Source organism: Molossus molossus, unplaced genomic scaffold, assembly GCF_014108415.1.
Source record: "Molossus molossus isolate mMolMol1 unplaced genomic scaffold, mMolMol1.p scaffold_m16_p_13, whole genome shotgun sequence".
NCBI classification, from domain to species: Eukaryota; Metazoa; Chordata; class Mammalia; order Chiroptera; family Molossidae; genus Molossus; species Molossus molossus.
In genome coordinates this window covers 5,441,154-5,457,966 of record NW_023425348.1, presented here as the reverse complement: position 1 = coordinate 5,457,966, position 16,813 = coordinate 5,441,154, and the positions used below count along the sequence as shown (strand labels likewise).

At 41.3% G+C, this 16,813-nt stretch overlaps 1 protein-coding gene across 1 annotated transcript; it reads right to left on the bottom strand.

The window, feature by feature from the left end:
* Positions 1-6,312: 6,312 nt before the first annotated feature.
* Positions 6,313-14,233, bottom strand: PTS (6-pyruvoyltetrahydropterin synthase). Its single transcript, XM_036258768.1, has 6 exons — positions 14,151-14,233; positions 12,422-12,501; positions 11,180-11,202; positions 10,764-10,820; positions 7,695-7,765; positions 6,313-7,502 (listed from the first exon to the last, which is right to left on the bottom strand). Exons 1-6 carry the CDS (start codon positions 14,231-14,233, stop codon positions 7,379-7,381), a joined length of 438 nt encoding a protein of 145 aa, XP_036114661.1. The 3' UTR covers positions 6,313-7,378.
* Between the last annotated feature and the right edge of the window lie 2,580 nt (positions 14,234-16,813).

Below are 16,813 nucleotides of genomic sequence, written 5' to 3'. Positions count from 1 at the left end.
CCATTTTGGACGATCCCAGGTCTTCCCTGGGAGGAGGCAGCAGGAGCGGCTAGGGCCCAGCAACCTGAGCCCACCAGTGCACCTGGCACCATCGGACTAGTGGACACCGTGTCAACACAGACCGGTGCACAGTAGTGGAGCTGCCAAGGTGCCGGTTGCAGAAAACAAGGACAGCCGGGAGCCCAGCACCATCCCCCATAGTAGCAGCCCAGAGTCCAGACATACCCCCAGCAAGAGAGGCTGGGGAGCAGACATCCATCCTCAGGCAACAGAAGCACAGACCAGCAGCTGAGACCCATCCCCAAAAACTAGGGCAAAAGCTGAGCAGGAGTTGAGCCCCATGGGGCAGCAGTACTCCCCAGCCACCAGCTGTAGAACCTGGGGCTCCACAGAGGCCTGTGTGGTCCAGCAGCTCACAAGAGCAGGGGAAGCTGGAGCCCAAGAGGAGCTGGTGCAATCCAGCTGCCTGCCCATGGGACCTGCAGGGTGTGGGGGCACCAGAGAGGCCTGTGCGACCCAGCTGCACACAGATAAGCATAGAGGATGTGAACATGGAGGCAGAGTGAATGGAAGCTACACAGACGATCTCCCGGGACCGAATGGAAATTATAACTAAAATAAAGACAAATCCTCAGAAAAAAGCAACAGAAAAACAGCAGGACAGGACCATATAACCAGGAACACTGGTAGGATCTGCAGAGGTGAGAGAGGGTGGCGGGCTGGGAGCCCACAGACAGCAGCAGTCTTAGCTGTGAGCATCGCCCTTGGGAAATAAAGACCAAGCCCGCTCCAGGGCACAGAGGGCCAGAACAGAGCACTAAAATAACCACAGCCACTCACCTGGGGGCTATGGCAGAGGAAGGGCAGACTGGGCTGGAACTCTGTGGGGACAATCGGGATTTGGAGGGCACTCAGAGTTTTTGTTGAGTTGCGGCCACAAAGGAGGGTGGCCAGTGTGCTCCTTCCCAGAGCAGTGGGAAAAGCAGCAGCCCCCCACCTCAGAGATTCAACCTTTCCCAGGTGAGGCAAAGAAATGTAAATCAAGCCTCATTAACAACCAGCATCTATCCCACCCTCTGGAAATCCTCTTATGCAGAACACAAGGGCTACATTCCAAGGCACTGAGTAACTGAGACTACTAGCCTCCATGTAAAAGCTAAAGGATAACTGAACCTTTCCTGGGCCTGCAAATCTACCCAGGAAAGTAAGACTTGACAGTGGTATTTAACATGGGCCCACCCAGCTCATTCAAACCCAGTAGAGGGAGCCACAAACAGCAGAACACCAATACCCACAGGGAAAATTTGGCAGGCTCCAAAACCCACGGAGATAGCCAAAATGGTGAAACAAAGAAACAAATCCCAAATGAAAGAACAAGAGAACTCTACTGAAGATGAAATAAATGAAATGCAGCTAAGAAAATTATCACAGGTAAAGTTCAGAGCCATGATCTTGAGAAAGCTCAACAGCATGAGTAAGGACATCAGCACCACGACTAAACATACAGAAACATTGAAAACCAACCAAGTAGAAATGAAGAATGACATAGCAGAAATAAAGAATACATTGGAAGGACTAACCAGCAGAGTAGAGGAATCTGAGGACTGGATTAATGAATTAGAAGACAGGGTAGAAAAAATCAACCAATCAGAAAACCAAAAGGAAAAAACAGGAAGATAGCTTAACAGAACTGTGGGACAACAGGAAATGTACTAACATTTGCATCATAGGAATCCCTGAAGAGGAAAAAATAGGCAAAGGTTAGAGAATATATTTGAAGAAATAGTGAAAGAAAACTTTCCTAACTTGGGGAAGGAGGAAGGTATTGAAGTTCAAGAAGCACAGAGAGCCCCAAGTAAGAAGAACCCAAACAGGCCCACACCAAGAAACATAGTAATCAAACTGCCAAAAATTAAAGACAAAGAGAGAATCTTAAAGGCAGCAAAAGATAAGCAACAGGTTACTTACAAAGGAAACCTCATAAGGCTTTCAGCTGACTTCTCCACAGAAACACTACAGGCCAGAAGGGAATGGCATGAAGTAATCAAGGTCATGAAAAACAAGGATCTGAATCCAAGATTATTATATCCAGCAAGGCTATCATTCTAAATAGAAGGTCAAATAAAAAGCTTCCCAGACAAAAAAATAAAAAATAAAAAAAGGCTAAGGGGATACATTAACACCAAACCAGCACTGCAAGAAATGTTAAGAGGACTGCTGTAATTAGCAGAAGAAAAAGGAAGAAAAATAGAACCACACTAAACAAAAATGGCAATAAATAAGTACATATCAATTATAACCTTAAATGTGAATGGTTTGAATGCACCAATAAAAAGACACAGAGTACCTGACTGGATAAGAAAGCATGACTCACATATATATTGTTTACAAGAGACCCACCTCACAACAAAAGAATCACATAGGTTGAAAGTGAAGAGATGAAAAAAAATCTTCCAAGCAAATGGAAAGGAAAAAAAAAGCTGGGGTAGCAATACTCATATCTGATAAAATAGATTTCAAAATGAAGACCATAACTACAGACAAAGGCCACTACATAATATTGAAAGGAACATCCAACAGGAAGATATAACCTTGGTAAACATATATGCATCTAATATAGGAGCACCAAAATATATTAAAAATCTTCTGGAGGAGAAACCAACAGCAGTACAATCATAGCAGAAGACTTCAACACCCCGCTGACATCACTCGATAATCATCTAGACAAAAAATTAACTAGGAAACACAGACTCTAAATGAAGTGCTAGATCCAATGAATTTAATAGCTATCTACAGAGAATTATACCCCAAAACTGCAGAATTCACATTCTTCTCAAGTGCACGTGGGACATTCTCAAAGATAGACCACGTTAGGGCACAAACTAAGTCTCTATAAGTTCAAGAAGATTGAAATCATATCAAGCATATTCTCAGATCACAATGGCATTGCAACGAGAACATGCAAAGACATTTGAAAACATGGAGGCTATACAGCATGTTATTGAACAATGAATGGGTTACCATGGAGATCAAGGAAGAAATTAAAAACTTCTTGGAAACCAACGAAAATGAACACACAACAACATAAAATCTATGGGATGCAGAGAAAGCAGTTCTGAGAGGGAAGTTCATAGCACTACAGGCCTACCTCAAGACACAAAAATAATTTCTAATAGACTATCTAACCTCACAACTTAAAAAACTAGAAAAAAAAAAGAAAGAAAAAAAAGAAACCCCAGAGCAAGTAGAAGGAAGGAAATAGTAAAGATCAGAGCAGAAATAAATGACATAGAGACCAAAAATTCAATTCAAAGGATCAATAAAACATAGAGCTGGTTCTTTGAAAAGATAAACAAGATTGATGGACCCTTAGCTAGACTCACCAAGAAACAAAGAGAGAGAACCCAAATACACAAAATCGGAAAGGAAAGAGGAGAAATAATAACTGACACCACAGAAATACAAAGGATTGTGAACAAATATTATGAACAATTATATGGCAACACATTTGACAATCTAAGAGAAATGGAGAAATTCCTAGAAATACATAGTCTCCCAAAACTTAACCAGGAAGAGATAGAAAACTTGAACAGACCAATAACAACAAACGAACTTGAAGATGTAATCAAGACTCTCCCAGCAAATAAAAGCCCAGGCCCGGACAGCATCATGGGGGAATTTTACCGAACATTCGAAGAAGAACTAATACCCATTCTCCTCAAACTACTTCAAAAAATTCAAGAAGAAGGAAGACTTCCAAACTCGTTTTATGAGGCCAGCATAATTCTAATTCCAAACCAGAAAAAGACACTACAAAGAAAGAAAACTACAGGCCAAGATCCCTGATGAACATAGATACCAAAATCATGAACAAAATTCTAACAAATCGAATCCAAAATACATCAAAAAGATTATTCACTATGACCCAGTGGGATTCATCCCAGGGATGCAAGGCTGGTACAATATTCGCAAATCAATAAATGTGATACACCACATAAACCAAATGAAAGATAAAAATCATATAATCATATCAATAGATGCTGAAAAAGCATTTGACAAAATCCAGCACCCATTTTTGATAAAAATGCTCAGCAATCTGGGAATAGAGGGATCATATCTCAACATAATAAAGGCCATATATGAAAAACCTACAGCTAACATCATACTCAATGGACAAATTAAAAGCATTTTCCTTAAAAACAGGAACAAGACGAGCATGCCCACCTTCACCACTCCTATTTAATATAGTACTGGCAGTCTTAGCCACAGCAATGAGACAGGAAGAAAAAATAAAAGGTATCCAAATGGGAAAGGAGGAAGTGAAACTGTCATTATTCGCAGATGATATAATATTATACGTAGAAAACCCCAAAGATTTCATCAAAAATCTACTAGACTTAATAAATAAATTTGGAAAAGTAGCAGGATACAAAATTAACGTCAAGAAATCACTGGTATTCTTATACACCAAAGATTAACTCACAGAAAGAGAAACTAAAAAAAAATCCCATTTACCATCGCAACAAAAAATTAAGATACCTAGGAATAAACTTAACCAAAGACATAAAAGACCTATTTGTAGAAAACTACAGGTCATTGAAAAAAGAAATAGAGGAAGATATAAAAAAGTGGAAGCATATACTTTGTTCATGGATTGGAAGAATTAACATCATTAAAATGTCCATACTACCCAAAGCAATCTATAGATTTAATGCAATCCCCATCAAAATACCAACAGCATACTTCACAGAACTAGAAAAAATACTTCAAAATCTCATATGGAACCAACAAGGACCTTGAATAGCCACAGCAATCTTGAAAAAGAATAACAAAGTTAAAGGGATCACATTACCAGATTTCAGGTTATACTACAAAGCCACTGTAATCAAAACAGGCTGGTACTGACACAAGAACAGGCAGATAGATCAATGGAACAGAATAGAGAACAAAGAAATGAGCCCAAGACAATATACTCAATTAATATTTGACAAAGGGGGCAAGAGTATACAGTGGAGTAAAGACAGCCTCTTTAATAAATGGTGTTGGGAAAATTGAACAGTTACATGAAAAAAATAAATAAAACTAGACCATCAACTTACACCATACACAAGAATAAAATCAAAATAATAAAAGACTTAAATGTGACTCATGACTCCATAAAATCATACAAGAAAATGTAGGCAACAAAATTTCAGACATCATACGCAGCAGAATTTTCACTGATACAATACCTAAGGCAACAGAAACAAAGGAGAAAATGAACACACGGGACTACATCAAACTCAAAAGCTTCTGCACAGCAAAAGAAACAACCATCAAAATGGAAAGGCCACCCACTCTATGGGAGAGCATAATTGTCAATGATACGTCAGATAAGGGGTTAATTTCCAGTACATATAAAGCGCTCATATAGCTCAACAAAAGACAACGAACCCAATTAAAAAATGGGCAGGGAAACTAATTAGACACCTCTCCAAACAGGACATACAAATGGCTAAGGGACATATGAAGAAATGCTCAACATCACTAATCATCAGAGAGATGCAAATTAAAACAACAATAAGGTATCACCTCACACCTGTCAGAATGGCTGCCATCAACAAATCATCAAACAACAAGTGTTGGCGAGGGTGTGAAGAAAAGGGGACTCTAGTACGCTGCTGGTGGGAATGCAGACTGGTGCAGCCACTATGGAAAACAATATGGTATTACCTCAAAAAATTAAAAATTGAACTGCCATTTGACCCAGTGATCCCACTTCTAGGAATATACCCTAAGAATCCTGAAACATTAATCAGAAAGAATATATGTACCCTATGTTCATAGCAACACTATTTAAAATAGCTAGGCTCTGGACAGCCCAAATGTCCATCAGTAGACGAATGGATAAAAAGGCCGTGGTACATATACACAATGGAGTACTATGCAGCTGTAAGAAGGAAAGATCTCTTATCCTTTGAGATGACATGGAGGGAACTGGAGAGTATTATGCTAAGCAAAACAAGCCAAGCAGAGAAATACAAGTATCACATGATCTCACTTATTTGTGAAATATAATGAACATAACAGTTGAGGAACAGGGTAGTTCCAGAGACATGGAAGTGGGGTACATACTGACAATCCCCAGAAGATGGGTTGGGGGGGAGAGATAAACCACAGAACTTATATGCATGTATGCATGAACAATGGATATGGACAACAAAGCTGGGGACAGGGCAGGGGGGGAGGGGTATCAATGGGGGAAAAAGGAGAAACATCTTTAACAAAAACAAATGAATTAATTTAAAAAACCAAATTTAATGAAGAGGGCACTGTATTATTGTCAAAATTTATCATTAAATTCCTGCAGTTGCTCGCTCCCCCAGATAAAAGGGCACTCCTTTGAAAAAGTCCTAGTTCAGCAGTAACCATGCAAGTCCTTTCAGCCTTTTCAGGCGGCAACATTCTGAGAATCCACTGTCTACGAGTGGCTATACGGAAAGGAAAACGAAACCCTGTATTTAAGAAGTTTAGAAAACAAACAAGAACACAAAGTAAAGCAAATACTTTCTTGTGGATTTAGTCATGAGGGGAAAATACCAGAGATAAAAGCCAAGAATACAGTTTAACTTAAGCAGGTAAGTTTTATGATCAGAACACAATAAAATCAAGTAGGTAAAATTATATACAAGAGCTGCTTTACAGAGTAATATATCTTTTTCATGTTGATTATTTTAACAGGGCTTAATATATGATTATTCTTCAGTGTTCTGAGTTAAAATTTTTCAGATGACCATCAGGTTTGGAAACTTAAACAAATATACACAATAAGTAGTTTACTGATATTCTACGAGAAGTTCAATGTGCTGTTGCTCACTAACAATTGATATTTCAATAACAAGCTGTGCAAAACTGCAGTGAAGAATGTGCACTAAAATAGCATTTCCTTTAATCCTTGTATATCCATCCACAACGCATTGTCTCAGATAATCTGTGTTTCTAATTTTCACTGAATAAACTTGTGTCTGTAGAAAACCCTAGAAAAAGTAATCAAAGAATTCAATCTATTAAGAAATATAGGTTTCCAGACTCTGCATTCACATGTATTGTAATTTTTAAAAGATTCACCTACTCTGGCTTATAAACATTGCTGCCATTTATATTGTATCAGAAAAAAATGAATACTAAAAATGGATAATGGAAAAACAAAAGTGGATTGCTTTTGCTTTCAAACAGTTCTAGACTGAAACTGTGAAATGAAGTGATTTTCTCAGGCCCTCCAGAACACAGTGTGGAGGGGCAACAACTATGTGATGACTTCTGAACAGTCCAAAGGGATAAAAATATTTTTCAAATATGGCAAGACATTTAATCTTTCTATGGTATTAACCCCTAAGGGCTATTCTCCTTTATAGACTACAATATTGTTGTCAGTTTCATACACTTTTACTTTATAAAGCATTCCCACGGGAAGAAATTTCTGGAGATTTTCCCAGATATATACAGCTACATTTTCTGTCGTGCTGTTGAAGAAAAGGAGAGAAGATCAAAAGACAAATAAATAAAATTTCATGTTTAATATTTACAGAGAACAGAAATTCTATTTTTAAAAGGTGTCATTAAACTAAAACTAGAAATCACACAGCAACCAGATAAAATGTTAAAATCAGCTCTTCTTTCTTACTGTCTGTATTAGGTAAGGTAGTCACACCCACCTGACAGTATCTGCAAAGTATGGCACATCTAAATCCAGATTCTTATGATCAAGGGGCTTCATGATTGCCTCCTACAGACAAAGCAAAGGGAGGGCATCAATTCCATTTGTTACTCAGGTTCCGAAGTGTTCCACCTTTGCCTCAAACTGATCATTCAGCCACTAACTCAATACTTACATACTTTATCTGTGTCTTACAAAGCAACTTCAGAGAGTTTAAAATTGTGAAATAAAGTAAGCTCTTCATAATACTGTTATCTTCCTCTACTGAATGCAAAGAAATTACAAAACCAAAAAGTAGAGGATTCACTAAAGGTTTCTCACAACAAGCCATCATGATTCAGAATTGTTTAACACTCTTGCAATTCTGTCCAAAAAGTTACCAAAAGTACTTTGCCATAACAGTCTCACCTTCAAGACAATGCCACAATGTCATTAGGACAAAGATTCAGTGAGTACATTTTATAAAGCAGACTAAAACTGAAATTATGTTACTAGTTCTAAATTTCTGCTCTAAGGAGTAATTTAAGAATGATCTTGAGCTCTCAGAAGAATATAAAACGTAAATGCTATTGCTTCCTAATGCTTATATACATTAACATGTTTTCCCTTATCGATGGCAAGAATTGCAATTGCCTTATTCTAAGTTTTTAGCTGTAGTGTACAAAATCTGAGTATCTTCTAAGTTTTTATTTTTAGCTATATTGTACAAAATCAAAACAATCTAATTTTCCATATGGTATGGTCCAACAAGGGTACATTAATTATAAAAATAGCAGTCACTTTTTGACCAAAACCACAGTCATATAAAAAGAAGTCCTGCCCTGGCCGGTTTGGCTCAGCGGTTACAGCGTCCGCCTGCACTCCGGAGAGACCCGGGTTCGGTTCCCGCTAAGGGCATGTACCTCGGTTGCACTTTGTCCCCGGCCCTGGTTGGTCGTGCGGGTGGCAGCCACTCGATGTGTCCCTTTCACATCGATGTTTCCCCCTCTCTCTCTTCCTCTCTCTCCCTGCCACTCTGTCTGTACAAGAAATGGAAAAATATCCTTGAATGAGGATAAAAAAAAAAAAAGAAGTCCTAAATCCAATGACCTTTAAAATAGTTCAAATGATATCCACACGGATATCAATAAAATAAGTATTTTTGTTCTGTCTTCAATCCCAGTTCAAGTCCCAGCTTTCCCATGAAGCATCTGCAACAGGGCTCTTTCCAACTTGACTGTGTGTGCCATGATAAGCCATTTTTACCAATGGGAGCGTGTGGCGTCCTTCAAGGTGTTACGCAAAGGTATATTTAATCATGCCACTTGCTTAGGACATCTCATATTGTTGTTTTGTATTGTATAACACTCTGTGTTTATATATTTTATGTCCCTAGTAAATGCAAGAACTCTGTTCTTATAGTTTTCCAAAAGTACTTTGAGCTCAGTGCTGTTTGGTCTTTCATTCTCTTATTCATTTATTCAACCAACTGACCGAGAACTTACTTTTTTAATTTAATTTGTTTTTCTTTATTGATTTTAGAGAGAGAGGAAGGGAATGGGGGAGAGAGAGAGACAGAAACATGGATGAGAGAGAACATCGACAGGCTGCCTCCTGCATGCCCTGCACTGGGGATGGGGCCCACAACCTGGGCATGTGCCCTGACCAGGAATCCAACCGGCGACCTCTTAGTGCATGGGTCAACGCTCAACCAGTGAGCCACACCGGCCAGACTCTTTTTTATAAGTTTTTTAATTTTTCCCTTATACTTTACATTCAATATTATTTTCAGGTGTACAGCATAATTGTTAGATAACCATATACTTTACACAGTGATCTCCCTGATATTTCCAGGACCCACTTGGCACCATACATAGTTATTTCAATATTATTGACTATATTTCCTATGCTGTACTTTACATCCCCATGGCTATTTTGTAAGTACCAATCTGTACTTCTCAATCCCTTCACATTTTCACCCTGTGAGAACTTACTCTTTACCTCCTAGATAAACAATATGAGCACTCTGTGGGTAAGGGCTACGTCTCATTTATCTTTGCATTCCTAGTACTTAGCTCAAACACTGATGCCAAGTAGGCAAACTTGAATATATGGATAAGTAATGTGAAAGAAGTAATGATTATTAGTAACAGCATTTTTATGAAACAAATGTCAAATTTTAGAACAAAAGTAAGGCCTGGCCGGTGTGGCTCAGTGGTTGAGCGTCAACCCATGCACCAAGAGGTCACTGGTTCGATCGCCAGTCAGGGCAAATGCCCGAGTTGTGGGCCAAATCCCTAGTGGAGGGCATGCAGGAGGCGGCCAGTCAGTGTTCTCTCTCACTGATGTTTCTAACTCTTTCTCCGTCTCCCTTCGTCTCTTTAAAAATCAATAAAGAAAAAAAATAAATAAAGAGCAGATCTGAAACAAAGAATTAAGTAAACAGGTGAAATGATGGCCTAATAAAAGTTAAGCTGGATACAAGCAAATCTTCTTCCAACTTTGCAAAGGAGTAACCCTATGACCTAGAGCAAGTCAATTAATCTACAGCATGAAGAAGTTGGCATAGACACTATCTAAGGTCTCTTACAATGCAAACATTCTAAAATGATACAATCAGTAAGTCTTTTATTGAACACATTCTTTTGTTACCTTTATGATGAAGTGCCCCAGTGACTTTATAATAAAGCTAGAGTGACTAAAACAGAGTAGTGTTAAAATCTGTGATCAAAGGCATAAGAAAAATTCAGAGGAAAAAAAAATGCTTCAAGAAGAAAGCTGTATCTTGCAAGAACAGTAGAATTTGTTAAATGTAGGACAACAGGATATGCCAACAAGGAATACAAGATTTGCATGCTACATTTACTTCCATTGTTGTAAAACAACTGTGACTAATTTCCATTAAGTCACCCAAACACCATTAGAAAAACATGAAAGTAGTTCCTCCAACTATTCCCCTACTCCCACACCCAATTTTACTTACACCGTCATGGAACCTCTGGAGATCTTTGGTTGGGAAAGTGAAAAGTGAACCATCAAACACTATATTTGGCGAAGAGCACATAATAAACACCAAACATGCCATTACCTCCATATACTCTTTGAGGTCGGTCAAATTCATAACCATTCCTGTGACAGGATCGATCTAAAGAATAAACAGGTAAATATTACTCTAATATGTCTCCATATTTAAACCTCTGATGCATTATTAAAGGTTGTCCAATGTGCAGAAACTGTGCCCAATCTGCCTTCATCCCCACACAATCACCAGTCTCAGCATGGGAACCAAGTGCTCCAGGCATCCTTTGCATTGCACTACTCTTCGGCTTGCCCACACATAGCACATTAAAGATGACACTTTGGGAAGGGAAAGGTCTGGAAGGGCAGCAGCTCACCATACACAGAGGACAACAGTGAAGCAGTACTGATTTCAACAGAATTTTTCAACACAGAATCTATCACATTAGCAGAAAGAGGGCCCACACAGACATATTCAGCACATACCTCTCCATGTACTGTCACCACAACTATAAGAAAACAAAATACCAAAAAAACCAACATGACTTTCAACAGATTAACATCCAAGCACAAGTTAGCAACATAAGTGATTAGATCTCTGCCCCACAAAGCCATATTTATATTTCCCCCCAAACATCTGTTCTCTTAGTTAAGATTTTTTATCAACCAAAGCAAGAGTCAACCAAGACAGAGGAGATTAGTAAGAGCTTTAGCTAAGCAGAGGGGCTTAGCCAAACCCAAGAAAGGTGTAAATTCTGCTAATAATGCTGATGCACTTAGAAATCTCCATGAGGTAGGGTCGAAATGCTGCCCGATCGATGCCTGTAGTAGAAAGCGTACAGGAAGTGCGATCGAGCGCAGTATCCTTCTAAGCAAGCAAAGCTAGTACTGCACCGAAAACTCCTTTTTGGGGGGGGTGGAGAAAATTCTTATCCCTTTACTCAGATGAATGTATACAGTTTAGAGTTATGCTTTGTAAATTAACAAGTGCTTGTATGAAGCACTTGAAAAATCTTGATAATCAGAATGCTTTACAAATTAAGAACTTTTATATTTTTTTCAGCTCCATACAAGCATCATCAGGTATATATGATAAATGAACAAACTAAGAATGAGAGGGATCATAGATCACGTTAGAGACAGTAACTAAACTAGAAATCCTGATCTTCTGACACCTTTCCTGGTCTTTACTCCACCATACCTATGCTGTGATCCTCAATGGTTTACGTACTTGTTTTATGAGATGTCAGCTTTATCTCAAAGAATCAACTCTCTTATTCTTGCATAAATGAATTATTTTCTCTGTTAGCAAAGTTTTAGACCCAACCTATTTTCCTACCATACAGCACATTCCTAGCCAATTCCCTTTTTGTCAGTCATTATTTATTCAAAGAATACAACCTAATTGTAACATTAACCTCAACACCAAATTAGAAGGAAACGTGTCAAAAGAATCTCATTATGTACACTAAGGCCAATGAAAAAATTATTTAAACCATTCACTGTTTTGGACTATCTGCACCAGAGCAGACAATTCATTGCAAGGTAAAGTAAGACACATCCAATCAAGGTAACAGCTCTTTTCACTTAACTTCCACTTAACTATTCATTCAAGGCTGAAAGCATTATTGCTCTGCCCATAAGGTTTTTTACTCATTAAGACTATATTTGATAAATATTCTTCCACTCTCATTGAAAGGGCTAAAATGTCATCAGTTTTACTCTCACCTTTGTAATTGTGCCCATGACCATTTGGATTGTTGCATTTCCCAAACAGTTGCAAGTTTTCTTCATTACTCAGAGATTTGCTGACCAGAAAAAAAAAAGTTAATATGACATAGGCTTCACAATTTATTAAGATTTTAGCTCATTAAATGGAGAATCATAAATCAATTGGGTTTCATCATTCAGCTGTTTGTTAGGAACCACTGTATGTCCCCGAATCAGGCTACTGTACCATACAAATTAGCATAAATTCAACCCTTTGTTCCACAGCAAGATTCCAAAAACTGATCTGCTCAAGGCCCTTCCATTTTTCAACTCAACATTTACTGAGTACCTACTACAGATCAGGCACAGCTGAATGATAAACAAAAGATGTCTGTCCTCAAGTGGCTTAAAATCTTATTACTTCTGAAAAATAATTCGATGACCTATTAGTCTCTTCTTTAACAACCTTGCTTTATGATGCCTCAACTACTGCCCACTGATAACTTCATCAGTCCACTGAGGGGCATTCTTTAAAACTTTAAAATTACAATACTCAAGCCCTGGCCAGTTTGGCTCAGCGGTTAGAGCGTCCGCCTGCGGTCCGGAGAGACTCGGTTTCGTTCCCGCTAAGGGCACGTACTTTGGTTGCAGTTTGTCCCCGGCCCTGGTTGGTCGTGTGGATGGCAGCCACTCGATGTGTCCCTTCACATCAATGTTTCTCTGTCTCTCCCTTCCTCTCTCTCCCTCCCACTCTATCTGTACAAAAAATGGAAAAATATCCTCGGGTAAGGATTAAAAAAAAAAAATTACAATACTCAATTGTTGTTCCAGGCAGAAAACACTTTGTTTAATGGATGTTTATACCTCTACCTGTCCAATCTTTGCATTTTTAATGAGTTCTTCCTATCCTTATATGTTCAAGCTTTCTATTATACAACCCCTGTCTTCTTGAGATCCTTTTTATTTCTCCCACCTTCTCCTGCTCGTGCCCTTCTAACGTTTAGAGTGCTACAGTTCACAAAACTTTTGCACAAAATTATCTCACTGTCCTTCCCCAGTATTGCCCAGATTGTACTCCGCACAGAAGGCCGTGGCAGGTGCGTGTTGAGGACTGCCGCACCGTTACCTAGCCCAAGACCTGACAACGCACGCAAGAAACACCTGTCCAGGGAATGAATGGACGAATCTTGCTAGATAGAAAAGAGCCTTGTTTTACAGACGGGGAAGTGGATGCTCAGAGAGTGGAGCTTGCTAATGGGTGGCAAAACTCCTCAAATTCAACTCGAGAGCCATCAAGCTCCGGGGTCAAGTGCCGACCGTGCTGCTTGCTGGCAGAGCTGCCTTGGCAAAGCGCCGCGCGGCCACCAGGACTGGTCGGTCAAGGGGGTAAAACGGGACGCTGTCATGACACCAGCTGCGGTAGCTCACACCAGGTGTTCACGATGTCATCTGTCACCTGAACGTAACAGCGTGAGAGCACGCGGGGAAGCGGAGGGACAGAAGGGTAGCTTCAGGTCCCAGAGCCGGCGAGGAGGGCCTCTGGTTCCGCACCCAGAGCCGTCTCTCGCGGTCGGCCCGTTACCACCACGCTTCCCGGCCCCCTCTGGAGCCGGCCACTCCGGTAGTCACGGTGTCACCGACGAAGCCCGGCGGCCAAGGGACCACCCGGGGCGCGCCCGCCCCCCTCGGTGCGCACACCGGCCCCTCCCGCGCCCCGCCCACCGGTGGCGCCGCGGGTCCAACCCACCAGTGGAGCCGGTGGGTCGCGCTGAAGGAGACCAGGCGGGACACGCGCGCCCAGCGGCCACGGCCGGGCCCCGCAGCGCTCATGCTCGCAGCCCGCGCAGAGCCAGCGCCCCTCCTCGGCTGCGGCGGGCCGGCGGGCACTGGGCGGCGGGGCCTCCTCCGCGCCTGCGCAGTGCGCCTGCGCGCCGGGAGCGCTCCGCTGCGCCCGCGGCTGTGCTGCCCCTGGCGGCCTGGAGGCTGTGGCCGGCGCCCCCGACTCCGGGCTCGCTCTCGGGAGGGCAAGACGGCGGCTGGGCAGACACGCTTCGCAGCGGGCAAATCAATGTTTTGATGTCTGCTCGGCCTGTGGCCACGTCGCGCAGTTAGGGTGTCTGGGCACCCTTGGGGCTCTGCAGGGACTTCTTTGAGCCGCCCCCCCCCATCCACTTCCAGTAGCTGGTTCCTCGGATTCCCCAAGGGCTGGTCTGCTTCTCATAAAGGGAGCGGGAGGCAAGGGCACGAGTAGGAGCAGGTGGCTTTCAGCGATAACACTGCCTTTGACTGCCGGAAGGACCCTCGCTAAGGGAGAAGCTCAGGCGGTCCTCATGCACACTCATCCGTGAAGCCATGTCTCGTTCTGGGGGGGCACCGTGTGAGTACGTGCACCAAGCACACGCGCGCGCACACGCGCACACACACGGGCACACACGCGAGCAGTTCTGTGTCGCGGACACCTCGGAGCGGAAGGCTCTTGCTTCCTCACATCTACTCAAAGGGAGTACCCCAACACCCCACATTCGTGCTCGTTACATGTTTGGTGTATACCAGCCACGAGGCTGGCACTGGGAAACAGATAAAATCCTGAGTGTGGCAGAAATACTATAAGCTCCAAAGGTAATTTCTCTCAAGTGTCTCAGGTCTCCAGCTATATATTGTTTGTTCTGCATTAAATTATTAATATGTTATATAGCAAACATTCTTCACACATTTTTCAAAAATGTTTATCTCCCCTTTGTGCTATAAAGAAAGAACTTCAAAGGATTCTCAATTTAAGAGATTTTTCTGATATAGAGATTATCTAATTCAGTCCTCTCGCTTTACAGATAAGAAAGCACAGGCCCAGATAAGTGAATTACTTAACCAAGATCACTTATTATATAAACAATATTTCCCAGGTATTGACTACATCAGTGATACTCAAACAGCCAGTGGTTACACAAACATTTTATTCATTCCAAGAATTCTAAAGAATCCAAAATAAGAGAAAAGGTAAGAAATAGAAGGAAAGTCTGATAAATTATTTTACATATTTGCTTTAATAAAATGTCATTGAATTTGTTGTTCTTGCTCTAATATTTTTTATTAAAGCTAATTCTATATAAAGGTACTCACCAAATTCACCCTCAGTGATCCAGTTATGGGTTGAATTATATCCCCCCATTAATGTGTTGAACCCTAACTTCTAGTACCTCACAATATAACTTTATTTGGAAACAGGGTCTTTACACATATAGTTAGTTAAGACCTGGTCACTGGGTGGATCCTAATTCCTCTCCCCTGCGTGTGGCCCATATTCCCCTTTCACTGAGTCTCTGGGCCCTGGCCATTGGTGCGCTGGGGTTTGGGAGTGGAAAAGGCCCGCCTAAGCTTTGAGCCTTAGTCATATGCTCACTCGGTTTTAACAAAACTTCCACATTAGATTACCAGGCATATGCACCTAGATTATCAAATATCATTTATCCCTTTTGTCCTCTTCTTCAAAAACCTCACAGATGGCATGGCCAAAGCAGAATTTAGGCATCTTTGCGTCAAAAATCTTAAGATTATATTACTAACCTTCATACGTTTGAACTTCCCTCTATGTGTACCAGGGTGGAGTAGAGCAGCGGTTCTCAACCTGTGGGTCGCGACCCCTTTGGGGGTCAACAACCCTTTCACAGGGGTCGCCTAAGACCATTGGAAAACCCATATTTCCAATGGCGATTCGTAACAGTAGCAAAATTACGGTTATGAATTAGCAATGAAAATAATTTTATGGTTGGGGGTTGCCACAACATGAGGAACTGTGTTAAAGCGTCACGGCATCAGGAAGGTTGAGAACCACTGGAGTAAAGGTTTATAAACAGGGGAAAGACATGATCATATCTGTGTCCTTCCCAGATGTCAACTAGAGTCTCCTTCATCCTTCAGATCCAGATAAGATCAAACCTCCCTGTCTTGCCCGGGGGGAGTAGCATGCCTTTTTGAGGAAATCTGTGAAATATCAGGAGATCTATGTTCTTATGGTTACCTCAGCCTCTAAGCTCCCACATCTGATATATTAGTTCTGTTTAGGCATCTTGCATTATGTACCTGCTACTGTAGTTCTGTATCTCAAACACAAGACTTAGAATTTTTACTTTATTGGCACAATGTAAATCTTCATATGTGGTATTTGAATGTATAGAACTAAACAGGTAGGGTTTGTGATGTTTACGAAAACTCTTCAAGAAAACTGAGTCTTGCCCTGGCCGGTTTGGCTCAGCGGTTAGAGCGTCGGCCTGCGGTCCTGAGAGGCCCGGGTTCGGTTCCCGCTAAGGGCACGTACCTCGGTTGCAGTTTGTCCCCGGCCCTGGTCGGTCGTGCGGGTGGCAGCCACTCGATGTGTCCCTTTCACATCGATGTTTCTCTCTCTCTTCCTCTCTC